At 52.8% G+C, this 25,936-nt stretch overlaps 1 protein-coding gene across 3 annotated transcripts in view; it reads right to left on the reverse strand.

Moving 5' to 3' along the window:
* Nucleotides 1-25,936, reverse strand: part of LOC122393168 (small conductance calcium-activated potassium channel protein-like) — a 96,372-nt gene that overhangs the window by 51,661 nt on the left and 18,775 nt on the right. For 2 of the 3 annotated variants that reach the window (XM_043388916.1, XM_043388917.1), the window contains exons 3-4: nt 7,003-7,184; nt 6,081-6,210 (exon numbers count right to left, since the gene is read on the reverse strand). In XM_043388916.1, the coding sequence (XP_043244851.1) occupies nt 6,081-6,210; nt 7,003-7,184 (312 nt within the window). Of the gene's footprint in view, nt 1-6,080; nt 6,211-7,002; nt 7,185-8,783; nt 8,847-14,388; nt 15,417-25,936 lie in introns of those variants that run through there. The other variant, XM_043388918.1, reaches the window with a different exon arrangement.

Genomic DNA, 25,936 nt, shown 5'->3' on the forward strand with positions numbered 1-25,936 from the left:
CGTGAGTGCATTATTGTCAATCTGTCGGTGATAAAACTCTTCAACGAGCTTTTAGCTATTGTTCCGGGCAAGATGTTGGGGTAATGTTTTAAATACTATTGAGTGATTCACACATAATTTTGTCATTTGCCTGTTTCCTTTTCAAATCAGCTCTGCTCCTCAAGATCACTGACCGGAGTCAATGTTGTTTCCAGGGCGTCTGGGATTCGTGGATGAGACTGTCCGGCCCAGTTTTATGGCGCTGGTTCCGGTAACTACCCGGGGCCCGACAGTAAAAGTGTTCACCCCGATATTTCAGCTCTGTCACCGGACGACTGACCCTGGGCGCGATCTGCAGTTTTTCACTCGATATGTCATTGTTTCAGCCTTGTAGCTGCCAGTTTCCACTGCTCCTTCAATAGAATGAGCATGTATTTTGACGGTGTCACTGTGTCAGCTCTAGACAAATATGACCTCAGTAAACCATGAAGTCATTGTACTTGTAGCTCAAAACAAATCATAAACTCAGCAAAAAGAAATGAAATTGTTGATGACGAAAAATGTAGAACCAGGGCCCAATCTTATAAAATGCCGTACTATTATTTACTACTATTTACGGCATATGGCAACATTCGCAGTGATATTACAGTGTAGTGCTGACAAAGATTTATCTGAGTCAACGAAATGATTCTTTAGACCGTCAAATTACGATGGACTGAAATGCGTGAAAACCATTTTGCATTTGATAGTCGTTTTCTGCAGCTGAACTTCAGCCAGTGCTGCCATATCCATTCCACGGCGTTTATAAGATTAAGCCCTGAAGGACTTCATGCTGAACATACCTAAAGCTGCTCTACAATTTGTTATGAAAATCTCTTGCGATTACTTGTTTTAAGCTGATAAAATCTGCCCACTCATGAAAAAACGCAAAAAAGTATGATTCAACTGGTAAATATCAAAAAGCGATTCGTGTAATCAGCTTCCAACATGAATACATATATCTTGTTCCCAAGTTGCGGTAGACGTACCGATTCCATTTTGCTAGGAAAACTTTTCAATGTTGAATAGTCGCATAAGAATGAATGCCTAGCAGCTGGAGCACACCGCTCATATGAAATGTTCAGCAATACCATATACAACCAAGCCTTGATGGCGACAGGGACCGCCTTAACCCAGCTCATTCCCTAAATTAGCTGATTGCATCATCTACCGCTGCCAAATTTAGCCCATCGGCTGCCAGACAGCCGTCGACGGGGCCAATGAGTGCCGGCGGGGGACACCGTTCTGATGTCACGTTGGCGCGGCGGCGCGTGCGGCGCGCTGACCCAATCTTTTCTGTGTGGCCGGCCGGCGGCGGCGGCGCCCATTTGGCCCGATTGCCCACCAGAATGGAGCGGCCCGGACCGGGTCTGAATGAGGTGGGGCGGGGGGGGGGGGGGTCGGCACACCGGCCAGCGGGGGGCGACTTCGTGAGGTCCACCGGCGGCACAGTTCGCCGGATATGCCGCTCGAAGATCGTCATTGATCGCCCTAAGTACTAAGCAGCAGCCAAGACAGTCCCTCCAGCTCCTGCGTAATTTACTGCTATAAAATGTGATTTAAACATCTGCTCTCAATGTCAGTTACAGTACAATAAAATGAATGAAGTGAAGAGCAGTTCCCTTGGAATATATGGAAATGGGAATGGTCTTCAATGGACATTCTTAGTAACTTGAAAGAGCTGACAGAAGAGTGAGCTGGCTAAGCCAGTGGTGATCGAATAAATAGTATTCTTGAGCGTCGATATCTGCTCCAGGAAAGTAAAAAGGTGAGCATGTAGACCGAACTGATACTTTCATACTACTACAGTTGCAATGCATACACCATACATATCCTTTGTGAAAGTGTTGCTACTCATCAAACCCAGAGGATGTCCAATGCCCATTTGATCCAATGCCTATGTCCAATACCGATATGGAAGATTCAATCACAGTCCTAGTTGGAATAAGTTAGGTGGCTCTCCAAGTCAGCGGCTTATCTTCGGTCACTGGCGGATCCAGACTTGCGTTTTGGGGGGGGGGGGGGGCCAACTCGTGCAAGGAGCCAAACCTAGGGTACCCCCAAATCCTGTTTTCTCATCGGATTTAGGCCACTTATTTTTCGTCACAGCCCTGAAACGATAATTTTTTTAAACTAAAAAAAAATAGAGAGAGAGAAATGGTAGCCCACTCAACCCGTGCCTTAATATTACTTTGAAAACATTTCAAATTGCTTTTGTCGACCACCGCTCCGGGTCGGTGCTTGGCGCAGCCTTCGCGGGCTGGGAGGTGTCTTTTGAACCTCTCTGCCGTTCGGCCCCTGATCAAGCTAGAGCTCGCGGAAAAAAACGAGTGTGTTGCCTGTGAGTCACGAGAGGAAGCCGATGATACCCGATTTTAAGGTCCTTAGTCATTGGTTGACCTTCCAGGGCGGTGTTTCACGGTCGCGCTGCCAGCCGCTGCCAGCGCATTCCGCGAGCTAAGGTCAACCTTCGGTAGTGTTGTAGGTATAGGCTAGTTGATGTCTCCATGGAAACCAAAAGTGCCAACAGCGCTGGCAGCGTGCCGTGAAACACCGCACAGGTCAGGTCACAGACCCAAAAGACGGGAAAATCAGGGCCTGTCAGAACCTCCTAAAGTAAGGCTGTAATAGATTTTTTTGTGCTGATCACGAATTTCATGTTAGTTTGGATCATAGATGATGTCTTCATGCCTTTAGGCCATGTCGGGGCAGGCCAGGTCAGGTCAACCAGGTCAACCAGTACTTATGGGCGTCCGTGTAGCAGGTGTCCGACTACCACTGGCAGCTACGTAACATGATACGAAGGCATCAAAACTACTTCGTAAATGTTCAAATGGTTGCTAAATGCTAAATTCAAAATCAGCTAAACGAAACTATCCTAGAAACATGTTAAACTCGGAAAAGTGCACCGAGGTCATCAAAGGTCAATGACCTGACTTGACCCTAAGGTGACATTGACACCTACCACAATGGTTGGGACCAACATCATTTCACATGTTTGAGCGTTTTAAACCACGAAAAGACTGTAAACGAGCGGATAATGTGAGCCGACATACGCGGAATCACGATTCCGGCCAAACATCGCCTCAAACATGGCCAAACATATGGTGCGTTCGGAGAGGCACATTCCATGCGCGCGGAACATTCCCGGAGATTGGCCGTTCAGAGAGATACGCCTCCGAACGCGGCACGGGGAATATTCCAGGGGACGGTGAATATTCCATGCTCTCCGAACGCACGGATAGTCTCGAGAAATAGGCCACAGGTCAAAGGTCACTTGGGTCAGGGTCATGAAATTTTCAGACTTTGTCAACATGAGGGTGCTAACCCTCGCCGGCACAGGCCATTTTGAGTCCTTCGACGGCACAAGGGGGGGGGGGGTTAGTACGACCCCCCTCGCGTTTGGCCCCTGATTGAGCTAGAGCTTCGCGGAAAAAACGAGCGTGTTGCCCGTCACGAGAGGAAGCCGATGATACCCAATTTTAAGGTCCTAGGTCATCGGGTGACCTTCCAGGTCAGGTCAATGACCCGAAAACCGGGAAAATCGGGACCTGTTAGAAAGTCGTAAAGTATGGCTGCTATGTGGTTTTCCGGGGTGCTGATCACGAATATCGTGTTAGTTTCGATCAGAGATGATGTCTTCAAGCATTTAGACCAGGTCAGGTCAGGTCAGGTCAGGTCAACCGGTAGGGGTTGTGACGGGTATTCGTAATACGTGTCAACCGCCTCGGACAGCTTCGTAACATGTTACGAAGGCACCAAAACTACTTCGTAAATGTTCAAATGGTTGCTAAATTCTAATTCAGCTCCAAAAACTAGCCTAGAAACATGTAAAACACGAAAAAGTGAACCGAGGTCACCCGAGGTCACCAAAGGTCAATGACCTGACCTGACCTTCAGGTGACCTTGACACCCACCCTAATGCATGGGAGCAACATCAAATCACATGTTTGAACGTTTGGAACCACGAAAAGCTTGCAAACGCGCGGCTAATGCGAGCCGACATGCGCCGAACCGCGATTTCGGCCAAACATGGTCACAGAAAAGAGGTCACCGGTCAAAGGTCATTGGGGTCAGGGTCATGAAATTTTCAGGGTAGGTGTAAAATTGATCAATGCGAGGGTACTGAAAGTTTCGTGGCGATCGGCCGCTTTTTACGCGAGTTATTCGCGAAAAACCTTAGGGGGGGGTTGCATCAACCCCCCCCCCCCCCCTGTGCCGGCGAGGGCTAAAGTTTCGTCGCGATCGGATTCATGATAACTTACACGATAACTTCACGCGTCGATCGAGAGGTAAAGTATGCAATAAGAACTTCTTGGGTGAAGACGAGACCAACACTCAAGCTCACATATTTTTAATGATACGGTAGTTTCTACCTACTACGCTACTTTCTCACATTCATATTTCTTAAGTGTTTTTGGGGGCCAAAATACATGTTGCCCCCTTTCAGGCTTGGGGGCATGACCCCGTGGCCCCCCTGGATCCGCTAGGCCGAAACTAACTAGGCCGTTTTCAAACGGTCTGATATTTCAGGTCATGGTTTGCAAACGGCCGGTGTTTTCAGGCTGTTTCATATGCCCTGACTGGGCCAGGCCGTTTGCAAACGGACAATTTTCATACGGCCTGTAACATATATTCATATTTCACCATCTGTCGCAGCATCAAATGTTGATGTGGTGCACTCAAAAGCCGGAATTGGTCCTTGGATGCCGTAAGGACCCTTTTAAGAAATAAGTGACCCGACTGACCCCTTAGAGATTGGCCTGAGCTCTGACCGAAATAAGTCTTTTACCGTTTCACGGGAAGGGACAAAAAGGTCCCTGATATGCTTCTTGTACAATTACCAAACAAAACAAGCTTTTCAACGCCAACTCAGTGAGTGTTCCTAAAAAAATTATTGCGCATATTCCGTGAATGAAAAATTGCCGGGTCATGTCAGGTCAGGCTGCCAGAGCAAGTTTGTTAACTTGACAGTTCAATCGATATGTATGCAATAAGACCTTCTCGGGTGACGACGAGACATGACGACACTTTATGAAGGAAGCTAGTAAACCCGGTAGTTTCTCCATAGGCACGGGAACCGGGGCAGTGGGGACAGCTTGCCCACCCCCCCCCAACTATGGGGCCGTGGGGGCGGTGCCCCCACAACTTTCAGACGGAATACCCCATTTTTTGCAAATGTTTTCTTTTTTTGTTGAAAAAAGCCAAGGGATGAAAAATAAGTGGCCCAAAACCGGTGAGAAAACTAGATTCGGGGGGACCCTAGGTTGATCTCTGTTATGGTGTGCCCCCCCCCCCCCCCAGTCTGAAAGTAGTTCCCGCACCCCTGAGTTTCTCTACGCTATTGAATCACGCCGGTGATTCTAACTTTTAGGTATCTACTACGCAACCTTCTCACATTAATTTTTCTTCAAGCGTTTTGGGAGGGGGGCCAAAAGATATGTTGGCCCCCCTTTCAGGCTTTTGGGGGGCCATGGCCCCGGTGGCCCCCTCCCTGAATCCACCAGTGGGGGGCGGTGCCACCACAACTTTCAGACGGAATACCGCCCTTTTTGCAAATGTTTTCTTTTTTGTTGAAAAAGCCAAGAGATGAAAAATAAGTGGCCTAAAACCGGTGAGAAACTAGATTTGGGGGGACCCTAGGTTGATCTCTATTATGGTGTGCCCCCCCCCCCAGTCTGAAAGTAGTTCCCGCACCCCTGACTTTCTCTACGCTATTGAATCACGCTGCTGATTCTAGTAGGTATCTACTACGCAACCATCTCACATTAATTTTTCTTCAAGCGTTTTGGGGGGGGCCAAAAGATATGTTGGCCCCCCCTTTCAGGCTTTTGGGGGGGGGCCATGGCCCCGGTGGCCCCCCCCCCCCCCCTGGATCCGCCAGTGTCTTCGGTAGATTAGCGCGCGGATGTTGAGCATCCCATTTTCGTGTAGATATCTGTACCGATTTGGCGATTCACCTCTGTGTAGACTTATCTATATCTGGTGTCACACTTTTAAATAGATATCTGCATTGGTAGCAGCTCGCCTTTGTGTAGATATCTGATGAGTGAGAAGCTCACCTTTGTGTAGATATCTGCACTGCTGAGCTCGTTTTCCAGCACCATCATGCCGATGCCGAACATCCCCATCACTAGTGCGTAGTCACTGATCCTCTTCCTCTTCTCGAATAACGCCTTTCTTCGGCCCAACCTGCACGACGAGAACAAGGCGTCGGTCTAGGAAAAAGTGTATTTAGAAACACGTGGGATTAAATGCACATTATTGCACACTGCATGTGTATGTGTTGTGCGAGCATAGTTTAACTGACTATATGCATATTTGAATCATCATCAGCTCCCTTCATCACAGAATAAGGAACGCTTGATACAGATAGTCATCACAACACAAACAGGCAGGCTGCGTTTGCTCAAAGCGCTTTATCTTGATGGAACTATTCTGCTTACAAAAGAAGAGGACAGAGTTATCTTTTCCAGTAAGAAAGAAAAACATTGGTTGAAATGGGAGACGGAAGAATAAGAAACTGAATTCAGACCCAGAGAAGCAGACGAACCAGCTGATAAACCGACAGACCGGACCAACAGACCGACAGACCGACCGACCGACAGACAGACAGACCAACAGACCGACAGACAGACAGATAGACAGGCAGACAGGCAGACCGACAGACAGACCGACAGACCGACAGACCGACAGACCGACAGACCGACAGACCGACAGACCGACAGACCGACAGACAGACAGACAGACAGACAGACAGACAGACAGACAGACAGACAGACAGACAGACAGACCGACAGACCGACAGACCGACAGACCGACAGACCGACAGACAGACAGACAGACAGACAGAAAGGCAGACCGCCAGGTAATCATACCGACAGAGCCAGCGGGAGACGAACACACAGACCGACAGACCGACAGATCGACAGACAGACAGACAGACAGACCTCCCCCCCCCACACACACACCCGCCCAACTAACCTGTAGCCGACGGACGGCTTTTGCGTTTTGGGCAGTTTGCGCTCGTCCGTGTAGCGCGGGTACTCTGTGTGGACGCCGACCAGCGCGATGCCGGGGTCCTCGCCCTCCTTGAGGCCGGCAGTGGCGCCGGCGGAACACCTCATGGCACCGGGGATGGACAGCGTCGACACCGGTTTTCGCAGCTGGGGAGCGCAGGGGGAGCGTCAGACGGCCGCAGACGGACGAAACAGAGGGCCGAAAACGGTGGGCGGTGTGGGCAGAAAGTGTGGGTGAATTCGCCATAAGAAATTCGAAAAGAAAAACAACAAATATCAAGACTTTTCTTGCGAAATTACGCTTGAACCCAAAAGGAAAAGAAGAATTCCCCTAAATCCAAGCTCCAGCAGTGGAAGCCAGAGCAGCATTTTATCTTTTTGGGTCATTAATTTATCTAAAAGTATTCTAATTACACGCTTTGTAAGACCATGAATCAGAGGAAAATCCCTTGTCATCCCATACTAGCATTAGCAGCTGTGCGAGAAAATATCGTGCAGTGTTGGGCGTTTAGTAGAGGTTGCGTGGGCGCGCGTGGGCCTATAAATGGCGCTGCCCCTTTACATCCTAGTTAAAATGCGTTTTACGCCAAATTATTAATCCTACGCTTAATAAAAAGAAACAAATGGCGCTTAATAATGCAAAATTATTTTCCCGCTACCTATCCATAATTGACCAAAAATATCATATAGATTGAATTATTGAGCAAATATACATATCAAAGACACGTGTAATTAAGAAACCTACACTGCACTGGAGAAGTATGTCGCTGCAGGTACAGATAACCTAAATACTCGTACATGTCTATTGGGTAACTGAGCAGTCCTGTGTTTCAGTTAGAGCAGCCGTCCTCTTTAGACAGCCATTGCGATCTCAGCATGCACAAAGCGCGGGTTCACACTATGTCCCGTGGAGTGGCCGCTGTCCATTTTCAGCACAGTTCACACCGATGCAGTGCTCTGATAGTGAATGGTGTAACCGTTAGCCACCAATGTGATGTGAATGTGGACTACTTTGAGAGGGTGGTTGTGTCAGTGCCTCGTCACACATCGTTGCTGCCCTGTTGGCTCGGCGGGGTAACGTCCAGCGCTATTTCATATTCAGGATTTCATACGCCTTTTGCAGCGTAATGCAGCGGCCTAATTGTTTGATGTTGTTCTGGCAAGACTTTGGCGTTGTTATGGCGGTTGTTTGGCACTAAGCATATCTGAGAATCCTTCACAACGACCAGAGATTCGGCTGGGCTGATGTTGATGAATTGTCTGCAGAGGACAGATAACGGGAATACACATCTATCATAAACCATTTCCGCATGGCTTTGAACTTTAATGGATAGAGTCCAACTTTAGGAGTCCATCCTTTTATATGGCTACAATGAAAGTGAAGCTTAGCATGCAGTGTAAATTGTTCATGACTTGGAAGAGAAAAAAGCATAGGGACCTATGTTTGCAATATGCCCGACGCCAATATATCAATTCAATTCGATAATCTGTAGTATGTTCCGAATGTGCGCATATTGATGCAACTTGCAAGAGTATAGGCGGTAAGCAATATGTGTGCAAATCGACCCTGAGTCAGTCTGTTTCGTGGAGTGCCGACTGGAGTGTCGCTGGTCTGTGGTGACCTGCTGCTGAAAGTCGTGCGGTGGGGGGCGAGGTCCCTGCCTCTGAGGGACGGGGAGGGGGGCAGGGTGAGGGACATGCTGTGGGTACAGAGGTGCCGTGTCCCCGCCCGCAGCACGCGCAAACCTGGTCCAAGGCACGCTCCTCTCTCGGCGGACGAACAGACAACGACATTAAGCGTCTCGGAGGCTAAAAGCAAGGACGGGCACACCTCAGAAGACGAGCTCTCAGCCAGTCGGCGGACAAAAGCTCCGCGGGGCGCACATGTCAGTACCAAAGAGCGAGTCACCACACAGCGCGGAGCGTCAGCCAGCTGAGAATAGAAGCACACGTGACCACGCGCGGCACACAGCCCCACAAAGCGCCGGCCCGCGCGCACAGACAGATAGAGCGGCTGCAGGCAGTCAGTCGGGCAGACAGGGGCTGGGGGACTGGGTAAGGGAACGGGCGGCAGACACTGGAGAAATGCTGTATTACAAGACATACTTTATACATGTAATTTTATACAAGGTAAGAGAATGGCTGCTTAAAGCCCCACTTCGCAACTACATATTTACAAAAAAAGACCCCATCATTTGATCAAAAAAGACCATATGGAGTTAATGACCCGGATAAGGAGAACCGGATTTTTAGAACTTATCCATACCTTCAAAACTCATGGAAACGCCTTAAATTCTTCAAATTTTGAGTACCCCAGTGCGAAATTCGCCCCGACGGGTTGTCGGTCGTACCCCAACCACATTTCACACCACTATGAACGATAAATGCACACACTAAAAATAGGCTCATCCAATCAAGTTTCGATAAACCCGTTCATCATCATCATCTGCGGTTTTGAACACGCCTGTTAGGTGGCTTTTGCTCATACTTGTGGTGCGGCGGTGGTGCGTCGGGCCGCGCGCTCTGACTTCGGCCAAGAAAAATGCGTCAGCTGATCATTGTCATTTCTGCCACTTTCGTGTGGTGAGATGGGTTCATTTTCATATCGGCTGTTTCATATCAATTATTTTACATAAAATCATATTTCAAACCATAAATTAATGTTCGACAGCCAAATTAAAAAAAAAACAATACCAATACAGGCTTACAGTTTAAGTTCGACATTGTCTTTTGTCTACGATTAGACAGCTGATAACTCATTCCCGTACGTCGTAACTCTATAATGACCTTTGCTTATTGTCACATGTGCGCCGCATTCGCGATTGCTGCCGACGCCTGTTTGCAGGTCAGCCCACTACAGTTGTTATACATATCGAAAAACCGATAAACTTTTAGGCGAAAAAAGCACTATTCCAAGCCCATTTTGGATTTTTGCGATATTAGTTAAAAACAGAAGCTTCTTATCCTGGGAAAAATAAAATGGGAAACCATTGGAAGGTGGCACACTCCCTTTAAAGAGTTTAAGGACGAAATGCCCTTATGCACCCATTAAAACCGAATTCAGCTGTTTCAAATAGCGCCCCAGATATGAATAAAACAATATAAATTTTTGCGTTACGTGACTTTCGTGTCTCACAATGCCTAGGTACGAAATACTCCTAGCTCAAAACAAGAGGCGAAACTATTACAGCTGGATTTCTGTGACAAAGTTTGTAAACAGTGAGCTCGCCTAAGAGCCGTTTCTGACTAATTCCAGCTGCGGGCCAGGGAAACTTGTTTGAAGCGTAGCTGCAAACTCGTCTCTCTACTCAGACCGTTCTGCTCATTTGAAGCATTGTGAGTGCAGCATCTCTCAACTGAAAACATATTTTTAATCAAAATGAATTGCTGAGCGCGAGCTGAGATGGCCTAAGCGAGGAGCGCCTCTCGTAAACAAGCCAGGTGCAGCGGGTCGGAAATTAGTCAGAGGAGCAGCGACCGTCAACGAGCCAGGTGGTTCCTGTTACACAGAATGGCTGATTTATAGCCGATATCCTCCAGAGCGTGGCTTGCTGGGCGCACGCCTACTGCGTGGAGCCTAGTTACAATCCTTGTTTACATTTTCATTTGGGGGGGGGGGGAGAGGGCAAATAGCAGAGGGAATATTGCCTCATCGAAGAGGCTTCAGCTGGTTTGAAAATGTGTCAAACATCTTTTTTCATTGTTCCCTCTACAAGTTTTCTTGGCATAATGTATCTTCCATCTGTCTAATTGATCCCTCGATTTTTATCTCTGTGGAATAGGTCATACATTATCTTATCTAATCATATCTTTTTCGTGATTCATCTGCCCCTCAGTAAATACGAGTATGTACCCACTGCTGCCCTGCACGGCCATTTACTTCTGATCGCTGCTTTTAGTTTTTACATGATAAAAGTTACCGGCTCCTCTGCCAAGGCTAGTCGCTATTTGGATTCGAGAGGACCTGTTTGTCGCTGCTATAGTCAGGCTAGGCCACAAGGCCACTGCGGCAGATGCAGACCAGCGCACCATTACGTGATTTGCACGCAGCGGCGGCCGCAAACGGCCGCAAAAAGAACACACCAGTGAGAGGGGGGCGGGAGAGGGGCGCCCCACCGGGCTCAGCGCGCTTACCGCCGCGTGACCCGAGTTACCGAGCAGAGTGGAGTGGATATCCTGCGGCTGAGGTGACGGGGAAGGAGATAGGGAGTTGACGTACTCGGTACTCACACAGCGGAGCTACATCAGATGCGTGGTAGAGCTCGGGAAGAGTGGAAAACAAGAACAAAGAAGTGCGGAGGGAGTTCCTCCCAGTGAACTGTTTACCGACTTTGAAACTTCAAGGAGAATACTGAAGCACCTGGCATATTGGTACCCAGAAGAAAAACGCCGCATTGCGGCTGCTGTTAGGTATTCAAATTGCGAACGAATATGAACATCCCGTGAGACATTGTCAATGCGATTCAGCATCTCGATGATATTTCTGCCCTTTCAGTACAGACCAACACCGACAGACGGTGGGCTGGCCGGACGAGCCGGGTGTTTTCTCGGCCTGTACCTGCCTTTCATCATGGAACGCGTCGGCTTTCATCAGTCGAAACAGCGCCGGCGCCGGTTATCGGGCGTTATCGGGCCTCCGAGCCGGACCGTGATCTATGGGGTCGCATCGTCACAACAACGGGCGGGCCGCCGCGCTCGGCATCTCGGCCAGATACTCGTACAGTGGGCCGCACCGGCAGGCAGTCTGCGTCTGGACGGCACTAGACGCAACTGCATGCAGTCTTCCGGAGCGGGTCCATACCTGCAGCCCTCGATTCTGAGCGATCCGCGTAATTACCGAGTGGCGGCTGTGGCTGTCCCTCGGTGCGCCAGAGCCAGACGACCAGGAGTACAGGACCTCTTGTCGAAGAAACAAAGGACTGCTAGTCCCGGCCTGATCAGGCCCATATCAACTTTCAACCCACCCAGCCTGATCCAAGCTAGCCCGGTTTGGACCCCAGCACCGACTCTGACCCGCGCTGCCCCCAGTGCCGACTCTGACCCGAACACGGGCCGGCGAACTGACCCCCAGAGCAGAGCGGCCATGGAATGCGGGCCTGGCCCTCAGTGTCGACTCTGTCACTGACCATGGCCCAGCCCCCAGTGTCGACTCTAACGGCCAGCCCCCAGTGCAGCGCGACCGAGGAATGCCAGTCCGGGAGCCCCCATAGCCGACTCTGCCGCTGACCCGGCCCGAACCGACGCCCGGTGCAGCGCGACCGAGGAATGCCGACCCGGCGCGTTGCTAACAACCCAGCCGGCTGATCGATGCGGCCGCCAAACGCAATCGGAGGTCGGCCAGCGTGTATACCATCGACACACTGGACGGCGAACATCGACACACTGCACTGGACGGCGACATATCAGCACACTGCACTGGACGGCGACCCATCAACACACTGGACGGGGACCCATCGACACACTGGAAGGCCTACCATCGGTGAACCGACCCACCGACTTCGATCGGCCCGTCCGACAGGCAGCAACGCCGATAAAAAAACGACTCATTCATGGCTGGCCAGGGAGCCGGGGAGCGCGGAGCATGGAGGGGAAGGGTGAGGAGGGTCAGCCCCGCAATCACCAGCCAGCAGGACCAGCCTGGCCCCATCACTAGTCATTCACCAAGTCAGGGCTGCCAGTGGCCCTATTCGCCGGTCACCAGCCCCAGCACAGCACAGCTCCCTTCGCCGGTCACCCGGCAGCAGGGCCGGCCGGGCTCCATTAGCCCGCGGCCGAGCCGTAGTAGCGGAAACATCTGCTGCCGACAAAGGCAGTGGACGGGGCCACTAATGACTCCGAGTGGGTGGGGACAGTGGAGAGACGCCACGTCACCGTATACTGGGGACTTCCATTCCATTACAGCGAATCACAGACAGTCGTATCGCAGAAAATAATGGCATTTCAAGTAGTTGAACAGGGGTGAATCACTTTTCATGGTGATTTTGACTACCAGGCCTAGCGCCGAGACTGGTTAGTAACACACTCATTGTTGCCGTCCGTTCGGCTCTCCCCGCGCTGGGAGGAGCGCTCGACCACCGCCGCGCGCCCGCGGCGCCCTGAACGGAGCGTCGGGTTCAGGTGGCGCTGGCCACGGTCAGATTGGCCGCTAAGCCGTCACCGGTCGGCCAGATTGGCGCCCAGCGCCGGCCCGCAGAGCGCGGCGCCGCCAGCACGGCCAAGTTCGCACCGGCGCGCGGCAACTGCCCGACAACTGTCGAAACTTGGCGGCGCCGCTACATGGCTCCAGGGACAGAGAAAACAACGTCCAGAGCCATCTGATCTGAACTCTGCTTTCATTCCAGGTACCCTATCTTATTTCGTCCATCTAGACTATAAGTTATGGGTAATAGTGTATGCAGTTCAAGGTATACGCTTAGGATATATTAATTTTCCCAAGCAATCTTTATGGTATAGGAAATAGTATGCAGTGCTCTAGCGAGGAACATCTTGATATATGTAATTAGAATTTCAAATTACCTTTTCCTCGATAATTAATTGGAAATGCAATAAAAAGCAAATATTATATTGTTTGGCAAATTTTCGAAGAACAGTTCATTCTCAAGCCATATGAAACCTGCTTGTCAATTGTTTCATGTGGCTTGAGAATCAACTGTTGTTCGAAAATTTGCCAAACAATATAATATTTGCTTTTATTGCATTTCCAATTAATTATCGAGGAAAAGTTCATTTGGAATTCTAATTACATATTTATGGTATAGGTATTGAACACAGCTTTGAGTAGCAAACATTTTTGCTAAGGCCGGGATTACAGCAATGAGCACTGAGCAGCACTGCTTAATAACTAATTAGATTAAGCAATGTATTCGTCCCGAAACATGTGCTTGTTCCAGAAATCATTTGCAGTTTATCCCAAATCATCACTCAGCTTCTGGTAAATTTAGCAATTCACGAGGGCATTGCTTTTAAACGATTGAGGATAGAGACGTTGCGAATGATTAGACGAACCATGCTGTTATCCATCAGCGATTGCAGTTTGTTTTATGTGGCGAGTAATGTTTATTGATGCCGCCCGGGAGACATGGTGAACTTTTCCGGTGCCAACAGACACAGCGCAGGCGACCTGAGAATAGAATGCAGGAAATCGTAGATCATAGGAGCAGGATGAACCGCTCTTTGAAGCATGAGTTCAATAAATTTGGGAGATACATTAAGGTCATCAACAAAATGTTCGATCAGCAAAAAACATGCTTACATATTTGTTTTAGAATATGCCTGCACCTACAGGGATGCATAACCTGATTTTTTTTTTTAACCTTCATCCAGTGTAGCCTTTGGGTGCTGATCTACTCACAAAGACTGTATTCTGGTAGGAGGTTTCGAGCCGCGCCCAGTAGTCGAGACTGTGCGTTCGCCGGTCCTTGTCCCCGTTCGCCGCTCTTTTCATCCTAGCCGGTGGCCACGCCAAAGCTCTCTGGGCGGCGCTCAGCTGACTGGGTGTCAAAGGTCACCGTCCGGCCGGCGGCCGTCCCCGGCCGCCCGCGGGTCACAGGGGTCAGCAGGTCACCGACCCGCGCTCACAGTCACCAAAGACGCAGAGGGCACCGCCCACTCCGCCGGCAGCCGGACGGCCGTGATCGCGCTCCCAAATCGCTCCGACACGGCCCGACAGTCCCGCCGGCTGTCTGACGTCGCGTCACTGCCGGAGCGGAGCTCGGCGTGAACTGGCCTTTATCGGCGGCGCGCGGCAGGCTTCCAACTCGGCCGCGGCCGCTGGCACACTGCGGCCGGCGGGCGGCGGGCGGCCGGCTCGACCCGTCACACCCGTGAATAGTTAACGGGCGCGTCGGCCGGCCGACAGCCACAGGATCGCCCGATCGGCGTACTGCGCCGCGTAATTGGCATTCCTCCGGGCACCAGCGGCCGGCGACAGAGCGTCCTGCAGCCACTGACAATACACTGACTGGCCCCGGCCAATGGCAACGAACTGACAGTGGACTGGCCGACTCCAGTGCAGCGTCCGAACGTGTTTCTGACTCCACTGAGCTCAGACGACCCGTCAAATTCTCTCGGACTGAACGCCTAGTATTTCCGTGTCCAGATGCAGAATTCTTTTCAGGCTGTCACAGGCACTAGCCGCTGGCCTCTCAGCGGACGAGGCGATCTGTGAAAGACTTTCAGAGCTGCCCTGGCTTCCTCCGTTCTCTACATTCTCTTCAGGCTCCAGCCTTTAAGTGCTTGCCAAAGCCGCCTGCCGTCTGATCGTCCTGAGCTGTCGGTGAGAGTCAGAGGGCGGAGGGCGGAGGGCGGAGGGCAGCGGTCGTGCGGTGACCGACGCTGAGTTATCGACCACAGGCGGACGGGCGGCCGATCGCGCCACCGCCCCGGGCGGCCGGTGGCCGTCACTCGGCGAAAAACGGCCCGGCCGTTCGCGCGCCGCTGCCGATACACGCCGCCGGCGCTAATGGCAATAGTCCAATCGGCCGGCCGCTAAGGCAATTCTCCTGTAACGTCTGTCCCAATCAGGCGTATTTGCTGGCGGCGGGTGGTGACTGGCGGTGTGGTGGCCTGCCCAGACCGCCGGACGGGGGCCCAGCTCTCGCGATAACGCGGTTAGCGCGGCTAACCCTGCGCGGCGTCAGCTGCCCAGCCGCCGCTCGGTCCGCGGACTAACAGCTACTCGGCACGTCAATAGCGGGGCGGGCAACAGGTGGAGAGCTGTCGGGCACACACGGCGGTCACCAGTCCTCCGGGCGGCGCGCGACACGGACCGACGGACGACGGACGACGGACGACGGGCCGCGCAGACGGCTGAGGGCGACACGCACCGGGCGCTGGCCAGCGCGCCACTGCGGCCGGGCACCTGGCCACCGGCGCTGTCCACCTCGGCGGTCGGCCGGGGTCGATTGGTGCGGCGTGGGCCAGTGCGCCCGTCCGACCATCGCCGCCGCCGCCGACCTCCGGGCGGCCGCCATCGGAGCGGACCTCATTACGGGTCGGAATAGACAGCGGCCGCCGCATGTGACCGCCACCGTGAAAGCCGGCACTCGCTAATTGCCTGCTCGCGGCGGCCGGCGCCGCGGCCGCGCGCCCCAACGGCCGCTTGACGAGGCCATTGCTGAGGACCGGGCGACGGGCGACGGCGACGGCGACCGTATTGGCGTCGTTGGCGACGCCAGGCGTGCCGGAAGTGTCGCTGGGCTGTGCGCCTCCCAGCGGCAGCGGCCGTGTGGCGATGTGAATTACCGCGACAGCGCGAGCGGCGCCGGCTCGGCGTCACTGACGGCGAACGGCGACCGAGTGCTCTCACCGACGGACTAGTTCTCCAGTGATTGAGGCGGACTGAAAATGGAGCCTTTGCCGCCCGGCGCCAGCGTAGTAGGTAGTTCTTTCTAGCACATCGGCCGATATGTGCAGCGGCCGGCTCAGGACGATGCTGTGCGCGCCGTGTCGAAACCAATTTCAGGACGAGATGTATGTATTGGTTACTGCCAACAATACCCGCTAGACCGGCGGCCGAAATGGTTTGGACTTGTGTAAATCAGGAGATCGTCTCGCAGGCAAATGACAACGGAAGGACGCTCGGGGATTTCGATGTTTTCGAAATGAAGCACTCGCAGTTGGCTGGCGTAAAATTTCTCCCTGAGCCTTATTTATTCGCACGGTTGTTTGCATTTGCATATTTTATCGGCGCTATCGCCATCGACCCTGGCGCCGCGTCAGCACTCAGCAGTCAGCAATGGGCAGTCAGCAGTCCGAGCAACCGGCAGTCAACGGTATGGGCTTGGTGGGCGTTCAGTGTCACCGCTTCATGGATCTGTTCGGAGCCCAGTGTCGCCGTTTTACGGATCTGTTCGGTACTCTGCAGTGTCGCCGGGCCATGGGTTTGGTCGGCGCCCGCTGTGCCGCCGTTCCGTGTCAGTGGCCAGTTTCTCTGTGCGCTCGCGGTGCCATTGTGACCGGACACGCAGTCGGTCAGCCGTCAGTCCCCGGCCGACGCCACAGATAGATGACCCGCTGTGCGTGACATGCAGGCCCGTGACAATGACACGTGACACTGACCCGTGACAATGGCCTGTGTTAGTAGGAAGGCAAAGAACCATTTGGGCACAGGGAAATTTCTTTTTTAGTTGAGATAACATAATGGCAAGTGTCAGAACTCAGAGGACAATAATTTTCTATCGAACCTTGTCGCATGAGCTGTCCATAATACCGCTCCAGCTGCAAAAAAATTTGGAAACTACAATATAGCTTCCAGCGGCACTTGGCAGCACCCAAAGACCCGTTGTCCGCCGGTCGGACCTGGCTGTTCATAACTCCAGCCACACTTCGTCAACTAACGCTGAATTGATGATAATTAGCACCAGCAGTATAATTCACGCCATAATAACGCGACTGCAGCTTACCACATGCCCGCTCTGTAAATTCAGTCCGACGGCACACTCATCAGTGGAACGTGCTGCGGTAATGGCTCGGGTGCCGGCTGCCGCGCCCAGCCAACGGCGTGTCCCGCTGTACCGACGGTGCTCCGTCGGCATCGACACACGTCAAACGGGAGCCGTCGGCCTGCCCTCGGTGCCGCTGCCGTCCGCTATAGGTGAGTAATGACGCCACCAGAGGAGTTGGTGGAGAGGGGGCGGAGACCGGAGGCACGGGAATGGTGCGGGCCGAGCGTGGGGCGTGAGAACGGCCAGAAATCCATCCAGCACATCATATGTAGGGATGGGGTTGGAGCAGGACGGCGAACATGATGCAAGAATCTGATCAGATGCACAATGCACACATGTTTTGATACATGGGTTCCGCTTGCGTCTTCGCTGATGCAATAACTGACACATTGGCATTTTAATGATTTTGGCACTGAACGTGCCACCACCGATATGCTGTGTTGCTGAACTGTTCACGGTACTGTCTCTGGCTTCTTCTCTGCACCGCAGTTCTACTGGTGCAATTTCAGGGATTTTCGCGTTTGTAACAGATAGGCTGACTAAGCACGGCTGACCTTTGACTGAAGGTCAGCCTACACAAAGTGAGCTCTGTCCATTTAACCGGTGCCCCTCCTACGGCACCATGGGCGCGGGGGCCTAACGAAGCCAAAGTGCACGCCGAGAGCCATCGGTCGCGCGGTGTGGGCAGCTCCGACACCTGTACGGGGCGTGGCGCGGTGCGTTGGCAGCCGGCTGAATGTCAGGGCCGGCGGCGGCCGAGGTCGGACGCTGCCAGTGGGCAGACGGCCCGCCGCCAGCGACAGTGCTCTGCTGGCCGCGGCAGCCCTCGGGCTCTCACTGGCGCCCTGTGTCCCCGGCACCGGGCCCGCCGGCTGCCGTCTCTGGCAGGCGTCCCTGCCATGACTGCCACACCGGCGAGACGTGCCACCTGGCCGTCGCCGGTGACAGCGCCGGGAGAGGTGTCGCCGCCGCCCGGTGACGCCCGGCGACCGGGCGCGATCGAGTGGGCGCCGCGCGGGCGCCGCTCCAACGCGGGCTGGGGACGAACGGCTGGGGACGACTCAGCTGGGGACGATCGGACATTCTCCAGATACGACAGTAGAGTTCCCAGCGAGAATATGCAGTGCCGGCTGTCAGATTGCTCAGAACCGAGTGGCTTCCGTCTACAGATTGCCGGGAGACAGCGCGAGACGGACATCATCGCCGGGTGCTCTCCGGCCGAGGGTCATTGGCTGCAGAGGAGAGCAGGGTGAAAATGAATCTATGTAACTCCGGCTAGATGGTGTGTATACTCTCATGTGTATTGGTTCGTATTGAGAACATCAAGCGCAGCAGACGAGGCAGTTACCAGAGATTGCCAGCCGATAAACTCGACATTACCGTCGCTCTAGTTATTGCACGGAGAAATAGAAATAACGGGGGACGCTGGCGAGCGACTGCGGCCGTCAGCCACGCCGGCCGATTCCGAGCCGGCTATCCAACTGCCGAGCGAGCGGACGGGCCATTCAGTCCGACTGCCGGCCAAACGACTCAGCCGTGCTGCTCCGGTATCGGCAATCACGCGAGATATGAGCCATGAGCGCGATCAACTGGTGGCCGCCCGGCAGCCGATGTGCCACTTCATATCCATGACCGATGACGGCGGCCAGCATTTGTCTGTCAGTGTCGACCCAGCAGCGCCGCGACGGCGGCACACGCGGCCGGCGCCCGACGGATATCGACGGGGGCGGCTCGACGGCAGCCCGCGCTCCCGAGCAGCTCCAGGAAACTCACCAATTAAAACGCCAACAAACTGCGGCCCAAGTTTGACGAGACTGCAGCCGAGGCGGAAAATGTTTGTTTGAAGTCGGCGCGGCGGCTCGGATGGAGTGCGGTTTGGACCGTCGGACACGCCGGCTCGACCGACGGCGACGACCGGCCGGCCGCGTGTGATCGTCACAGACCGACCCTCCATCAGTCATCCACGGGCCGTCGCTCCGGAGGTCGGCCGAGCCGCGACCCCACGGAATTAATCACTGTCCGTCCCCACCTGTCTGCCTGGCCGACCCCTCCCAGCCTCCGCGCGCATCACACGCCAAACGGGTGTCCTGGTGCTGGCCGCCCAGCCGATCTGGCTAAATACCGCTGTAAATCAGCCAGAGCTGGCGGTCTGATCGGCTCAGAGCGTCCGACGGCCACTGTTTGCTCTCGAAGCAGGCCGCGACTGGCGGCTCTCTCCTCCGGCCGGCCAAACACTGCTCCGGGGCGTTTGTTGACCAGGAGAAGACGGTTTCCAGCTGTGAGAAATGGGCCGCCGGGGCTGTCCGTCTTCATCAGAGAATTACAGACGAGATGAGGCGGCGCCGGCAGGCGGATCAGACGGCCGTGATGTCGTTCCGCTCCATTCGGCCGCGCCGGACGCTGACGTGTGGACTGCGTCACGCGCGCTGAATGAATTCGGCTTCCGAGAGGCGCGGGGCTTCTCGGAGCAGCCCCACAAGCAGAGCTAATGAACACCTGGCCGAGCCGTCCCCGCGACGGCGCTTTGTTCCCCTGCCCATGGTTCATTCGGTACTCTGCAGATTACATCAAAACCTCATCCGTCCCCCGAGCTTGGCAAAACTCCGTACATATTTCCCTGAGGACACACCGCTCCACTGTGGGGAAAATACCCTTCAGGCGCCAGTGAAAAGAATTCTAGGCGAGATAAGCATCGACCGTCTACATTTCATTCGGCTGGTATTGACTCCGTGTCGACAGGTTGTTACTCAAACAAGGAGAAAGGTAAAAGGCACCTTATTGCGAAAAAAGTTAAACGGAATATAAACGAGAGACTCATAAAATGTTAGGTAAATTATGTGATTGTGTCTTTATGGAATTTCACATATGACTTTCTTGAAAAATAATCATGATTCGAACAAGCCAAATATATAAAGTTAACTTTATAAAACCCACTGGGTCCATGATCTCCATGGCCAATGTGAATAGGTACTTACCTACAACAACGCGTCATTCACCGCCTTTTACTTTCTTCGATATTTCCGTTTTCACCAGTGAATTACAAAGAGGCTAAAGCGACCTCCTGTCACCTGATCAGAAAGTATCGGACTTAAGGCGGCTAATTTAGGATACTGCCTCACGTTACTGCCTCGGTATTTATATCCAGGTGCTGTTTTGAACTAAATTTCACTAGCAAGTCACCTAGTTAGGAGTGTGGAAGCGCATTCCCTGTGACGCCGGTAAAACTTGGTTGACGTATTTTAGCGCCAAGTTCCATTTTAAGGCATAGTCACAAATTTGATTTATCTCTGCTCAAAACTTTCATCACAGTGATTCGTCAGAATGATCAAATAAGCGCAAATTCGAGGACAGAAACCATGCTAAGCAGGGTTCGTCGCACATATCCAGCCTCTATAACCTCTGTAAAAGTGGAGTAACGGACGGGAACGGCACGGAAAATAACAGAAAGGACACAGTTCGAGTGACTACCACATAGCAGCTGCAAAAGAGATCATCTTTTGCATGTTCGAAAAATTACAGTCATTCTTACTTGGGAGAATCTGGAATCAAGCACTAAGCGTCTAGAACTACTGAGCTTGCAGAAACCTCTATATGTAAGTACAGCTCCAGCGGTTCTGACGTCCAACAGCCTGGTAGCTCAGACTTCAGCAGCCCGACAGATCCGGAAGCTCCCGCAAAGGCTTCGGCTGCTTTTACTGCCCATCCGCTCCAATAGATGTGGCAGTCACTGCGTCAACAGGACCATCGGCAGCAGCGAGCAGGCTGTCTCTGACACCGCAGCGTCGGCGAGAGCATTGATCCCGGCGCTTTGTTTCACGTCAGGCACCGTCAGTTGACCTTTTCGGTGACCCGGCTCTGTGAGCCGAGCCGACTCGGGCGGGGCCCGCTCTGAGCTGCGTGTGCTCTGTTTGAGCGTGCGCTGCGCGCGTGTGGTGTCCCAGTGTCGCTGCGGTGATCAACCGCAAAGTGGAGTAACCGGCCGGAACGGCGCAGGTTATGGACAGAAAGGACACAGTTCGAGTGACTACCACATAGCAGTGAGGTCAACAGAATTTAATGTTTAGAGGTCGGATCACAGCTGCATGCGCACTGCCTTCATAAGATCCTCTGGGTATGTGTTATATATCATCTTGAAAATACTTTTCATTTGAATCAGCGGTAAAGGAGGCAAACGGATTTATCACATATGACCGCTGATGTCAAATGAATTCCCATTTGTAAAAGAAAATAAGGTGTCAATGATGAAAAATGATTTCATAGCTCTACTTCGTAAAGCTTGCACAGCTTATCCCAATTTCAGACGCGAATGCGGTTAACACCATGACTCCCGATGAGCGCATAGCTCATGTTTTTAAAGCACACATCTATACTTGTAACTGAATTCGTATTTTTCAACTGAACGACATTTACGTAAAAAGCGCCCCTCCCGGTTGCGAGGCAGCTCACAAACCTAATAAACGAAGTGCATTCGACAGGGCCACGAGGAAAATGCAAACAGCGAAATTGTCCTATTTGGAGGCTCTCTCAGTTGGGACGGCGCAATCTCGAGAAGTGGGAACGAAGTGTTTTACTCGAAATGCACCAGTTCGGAACTGACGCGGAAAGCTGGGCCGCGCGGAAATAACACCGTACTCCGAACAAACATGCAGCATGGAAAGCAAGCCATTTCAATCTGGTGTGGAGTACGACACGGAATTTGTAATACCCCCAGGCCTCTTTGGAGTCATCTTGTTATATGAGATTCGAAAGGTCAGGCTCTCAAACGCCACCACTGGCCAAGGAGAGGCTGTGTGAACTGTGCCGAAGGAGCGATGGGGCAGACGCTGTGGGGTGCTCGGACGCTGTTACCGGACGTTGTTGGATGATTGGACGTTGTTTGGTATTCGGGACGTTGTAGCCGGCCGTTGCCACCGGACGTTGTCACCGCCCGTTGTAGGGTGCCCAGAACATGAGGTGCAGCAGCTCATTTCGCTCTGATAAAGTTCAAGGCACTTCGGCGGCTACAGCGGTGACCATTTCTGGACAGCGCCGGAACTTTTCAATGGCCTACGCTCAGAGCACGGCAGCCAGTTCCGTCTCTCTCTGTCCGGGAGGAGGGCTCCCATGAACTGGTGAATGGCGCCGGAGCAGTTGACAACTCCCGGATCGCCACGATCTCCGTGAAATAGAGCACAGAGTGTCTGTCGCTGCATTGTTATTACTTTCAGTGCTGAGTGAGCGCAGAGACATTCGCGGAAGGTGGTCCAATAATGATAAATCAACTCGGTAATGGAGTGCTCCTGTACTCGCTACCTGATGGAGCCATCCACCTCCACCGGGGACTGGGTAAATAATATTGTTTGGTAAGGCTTTAGATCGGGGTCAATTATCAACTGACACGAAACATAAGTAGAAACAACTGCCGCAATGTTCATCACAAATACTATGTGCAATGTGCATGCTCATGAATGCACACATACTTCATCCGTGGTAAAAACTCGATAAGTTCTCCCAGTTGATTCACTTTCTTTGTCTACAATAGAAAAATGAGTAGCCAGTGATGACAATTTTTAACTTCAGATTTTAAATAGTAGCGCACTGGCGGCTATTCTGTGCTATACTAAGACAAGCTGCCGCTGCAGATATGGCTTTACGGGCTCCGGAACTGGGCCCATTATAAGGAGTCCATCGCGCCATTCTGGCCAGATATCCATTTTATCTTGGGCGTTTATGGAGCGCCGCGCCCATTCTCGCCTCGGGTGTCGCCCGGGCAGCGCCCATGCCGGTGGTGGTGCCGGGGGAGCCGGGGGCCGCCCGCCGCCGTGCAGTCTCCCCCGCCGTGCAGTCTCCCCTGCCGTGCAGTCTCCCCTTCCGAGCAGTCTCCCTTGCCGTGCAGTCTCCCCTGCCGTCCAGTGTCCCCTGCCGTGCAGTCTCCCCGCCGGGCAGTCCCGCTGACCAGTAACCAGTCGTGCAGTTTATTCAGTCCTGCAGTCCCGCTGACCAGTCGTGCAGTTTATTCAGTCCTGCAGCGGTGCAGTTGGTCCCAGTCGCAAAACCTTGCCAGGCGAGCCCAGGCCAGTTTCGCGGTGCTTTACAAGCGGAAGCTAAGGCAGACCGAGCATGGCCGACTGATGAGAGTTGGTTGTGCTGGGGACAAAAAGTCCCTCTGTTTGGGAGGAAGATAGCGTCTCATCTAATGAACCATTTGCAATTATTTATCTTCTTAGGTTATGTCTTTGGCAATGCATAATATATACCCACAAATACTTGCTCTTTTTATTATATGGATCGTGACAATGGGATGCCGGCAACCCCACAAATGTCTATTGTATGAACTGTTAGCATCAATAAAAAGCGCGGCTGGCACAAAAGTCTTTGACTGTTGGAACTGCACGTACGCAGAACTTTAGACAGGCTCGATCCATTCAGGTCATATTCTACGCCATTTCATGAGAATTAATTTTGGTTACTGTGTAAGCTTATAATGGAAATGCTAAGTCAATGTGTCACTAAACTTTGTTATAGCTTTTGCCTAGTGTGGTCCAGCGCACAAGCCTTCATTTGCTTGTTAGTAAGTTTAACACGCTGGTTAATAATGGGTTTAGTTAGCTTCAGTTATTTACAGAAATATGCATCTGAACTAGCAGTTAGCACACATTCATTGAAACAATTTCAATTTTCATGCTCGAAAGAACTATTTCATCTTAGGCCGCTCAACCAAGAGCAATCCAACTGGCCACGAGCAAGCATCTGGTCAGGATCGGATTCAGCCCTGGCCCAAATGTCTGGCAATGGGTCACACTTGATGCGAGCTTTTGGGGACTGGATCTCCCTCTTAGCCTGTTTGCGTATGGCGGACGTTGAGTCGAAGGGGCTGGATCTCTCTATTCTAGATCCCCGACAGTAGAACCCGCTCTATTCCAGATTCCTGACGCTGGCACCCACTCTATTCCAGATCCTTGACGCTGGAACCCGCTCTATTCCAGATCCCTGACGCTTGTATCCGCTCTATTCCAGATCCCCGGCACTGAGCCCCGATGTAACCCGGATTCAAAAACTGGATACCGCGCTGTAATAAATCTCTAAGACTGAGACCTACTCTATAAAGATCCCAGTGACCAGGTCTCTCTATATCCCAGATCCCAGAGAGATCCCTCTCAGTGCCAGATCTCTGGCGCTCGCTGGGAGCACGCCAAACGCTGGCCGGCCCGCTGCCGAGGGGGCCGGGGCGGCGTCCCCTCCCCTTCCCCGGGCACTCACCACATCGCCGGCTGCCCGTTTCCACATGGCCACTAGGCTGCCCAGCTGACTGCATGGCGGCGCATTCTTCGGCACTCAACCCATGGCAGCGCGGACGCGGCGGGGGCGGCGGCGGCGGCGGCGGTGCGACTGCCGGCGGCGGCGGCCACTCTGCCGACCGCCGCCGCCGACGCGCTCCAATCTGTCATCGATCGGGTCTCGGCGACTGCGCACGTCTCGACCACTTCCAAATCATCGCCCGGTGCCGACCTGGCGCCGCCGGCGCGCCGGCTCTGACACCGGAACGGCGGACATTCGTCAGCCCGCCGCACGCACGGGGACACCGCGGCGGGCGGAGCGGGTCCCCGCGGCCGGCGGAGCGGGTCCCCGCGGCCGGCGGAGCGGGTCCCCGAGCCGGCAGCGACGAACATGGCGCCCCGAGGGTGGGTGCCCGCACGAGCCACAGGGGTAGGTGGCCACACGCGCCGCTCACTGCAGGAGATGGCGGAACGCACACCCTCGACTAAAGTCGAGCAGATCGAGCACCTCGTATTGAGCTGAGAGCCGGAGCGAATGACCATCAACGTGTGACGTATGTGATAAGCTTCAAACCAGGCTGATCGGTACTCAGCTCAGAAAGTATCACATGTCTGATGGCACTTGTTCAAATGTGTGCCAAATGAATACCATGTATGATTATTTTTGCCTCCATAGACAACAGTTTAAGTAAGACACATATGTAATTTCTTTTTCAGAATGCTATCATGACATAGGAAAGCATTTAAACCAACGGCACAACCCAACTTTAAGCAAAAACAAGCAGGCAGTAATATAGGAATGCAGCAAGAAGTTTTTCTACCTTTCTTTCTTCCTTCCTCCGTTAACGAAATTTTTATACGCTATCGTTCATGTTTTGTTCATCTTTTAAGCACTACTTACAGCCATGCCCATCATTTATCAAAAGTATTAATTGAATGAAGGTTAAAGTCGTTCTCAATTAGGTATATCATTGTGTCAATCATGAACAAACCACCTTCTCACATGCAGATCCAATGTAGTAAAACGTTAAAGCAGCCAGCGCAAAGGAAAAGACAGGAAGGAGGGTCAACTGCTCACAGGTCATACGCAGTTTATATCTGAGCACTGAGAGGCAGCCAGAGGCCCAGAGCAGCCTTGCCACCGGCACAGACACACACGGGCACCCGCTCGCGCCCGCACACACGCACATCAGCACCC

Source organism: Amphibalanus amphitrite, unplaced genomic scaffold (genome assembly GCF_019059575.1).
Source record: "Amphibalanus amphitrite isolate SeventyFive unplaced genomic scaffold, NRLGWU_Aamphi_draft 000520F_arrow, whole genome shotgun sequence".
In the NCBI taxonomy this organism is placed as follows: domain Eukaryota; kingdom Metazoa; phylum Arthropoda; class Thecostraca; order Balanomorpha; family Balanidae; genus Amphibalanus; species Amphibalanus amphitrite.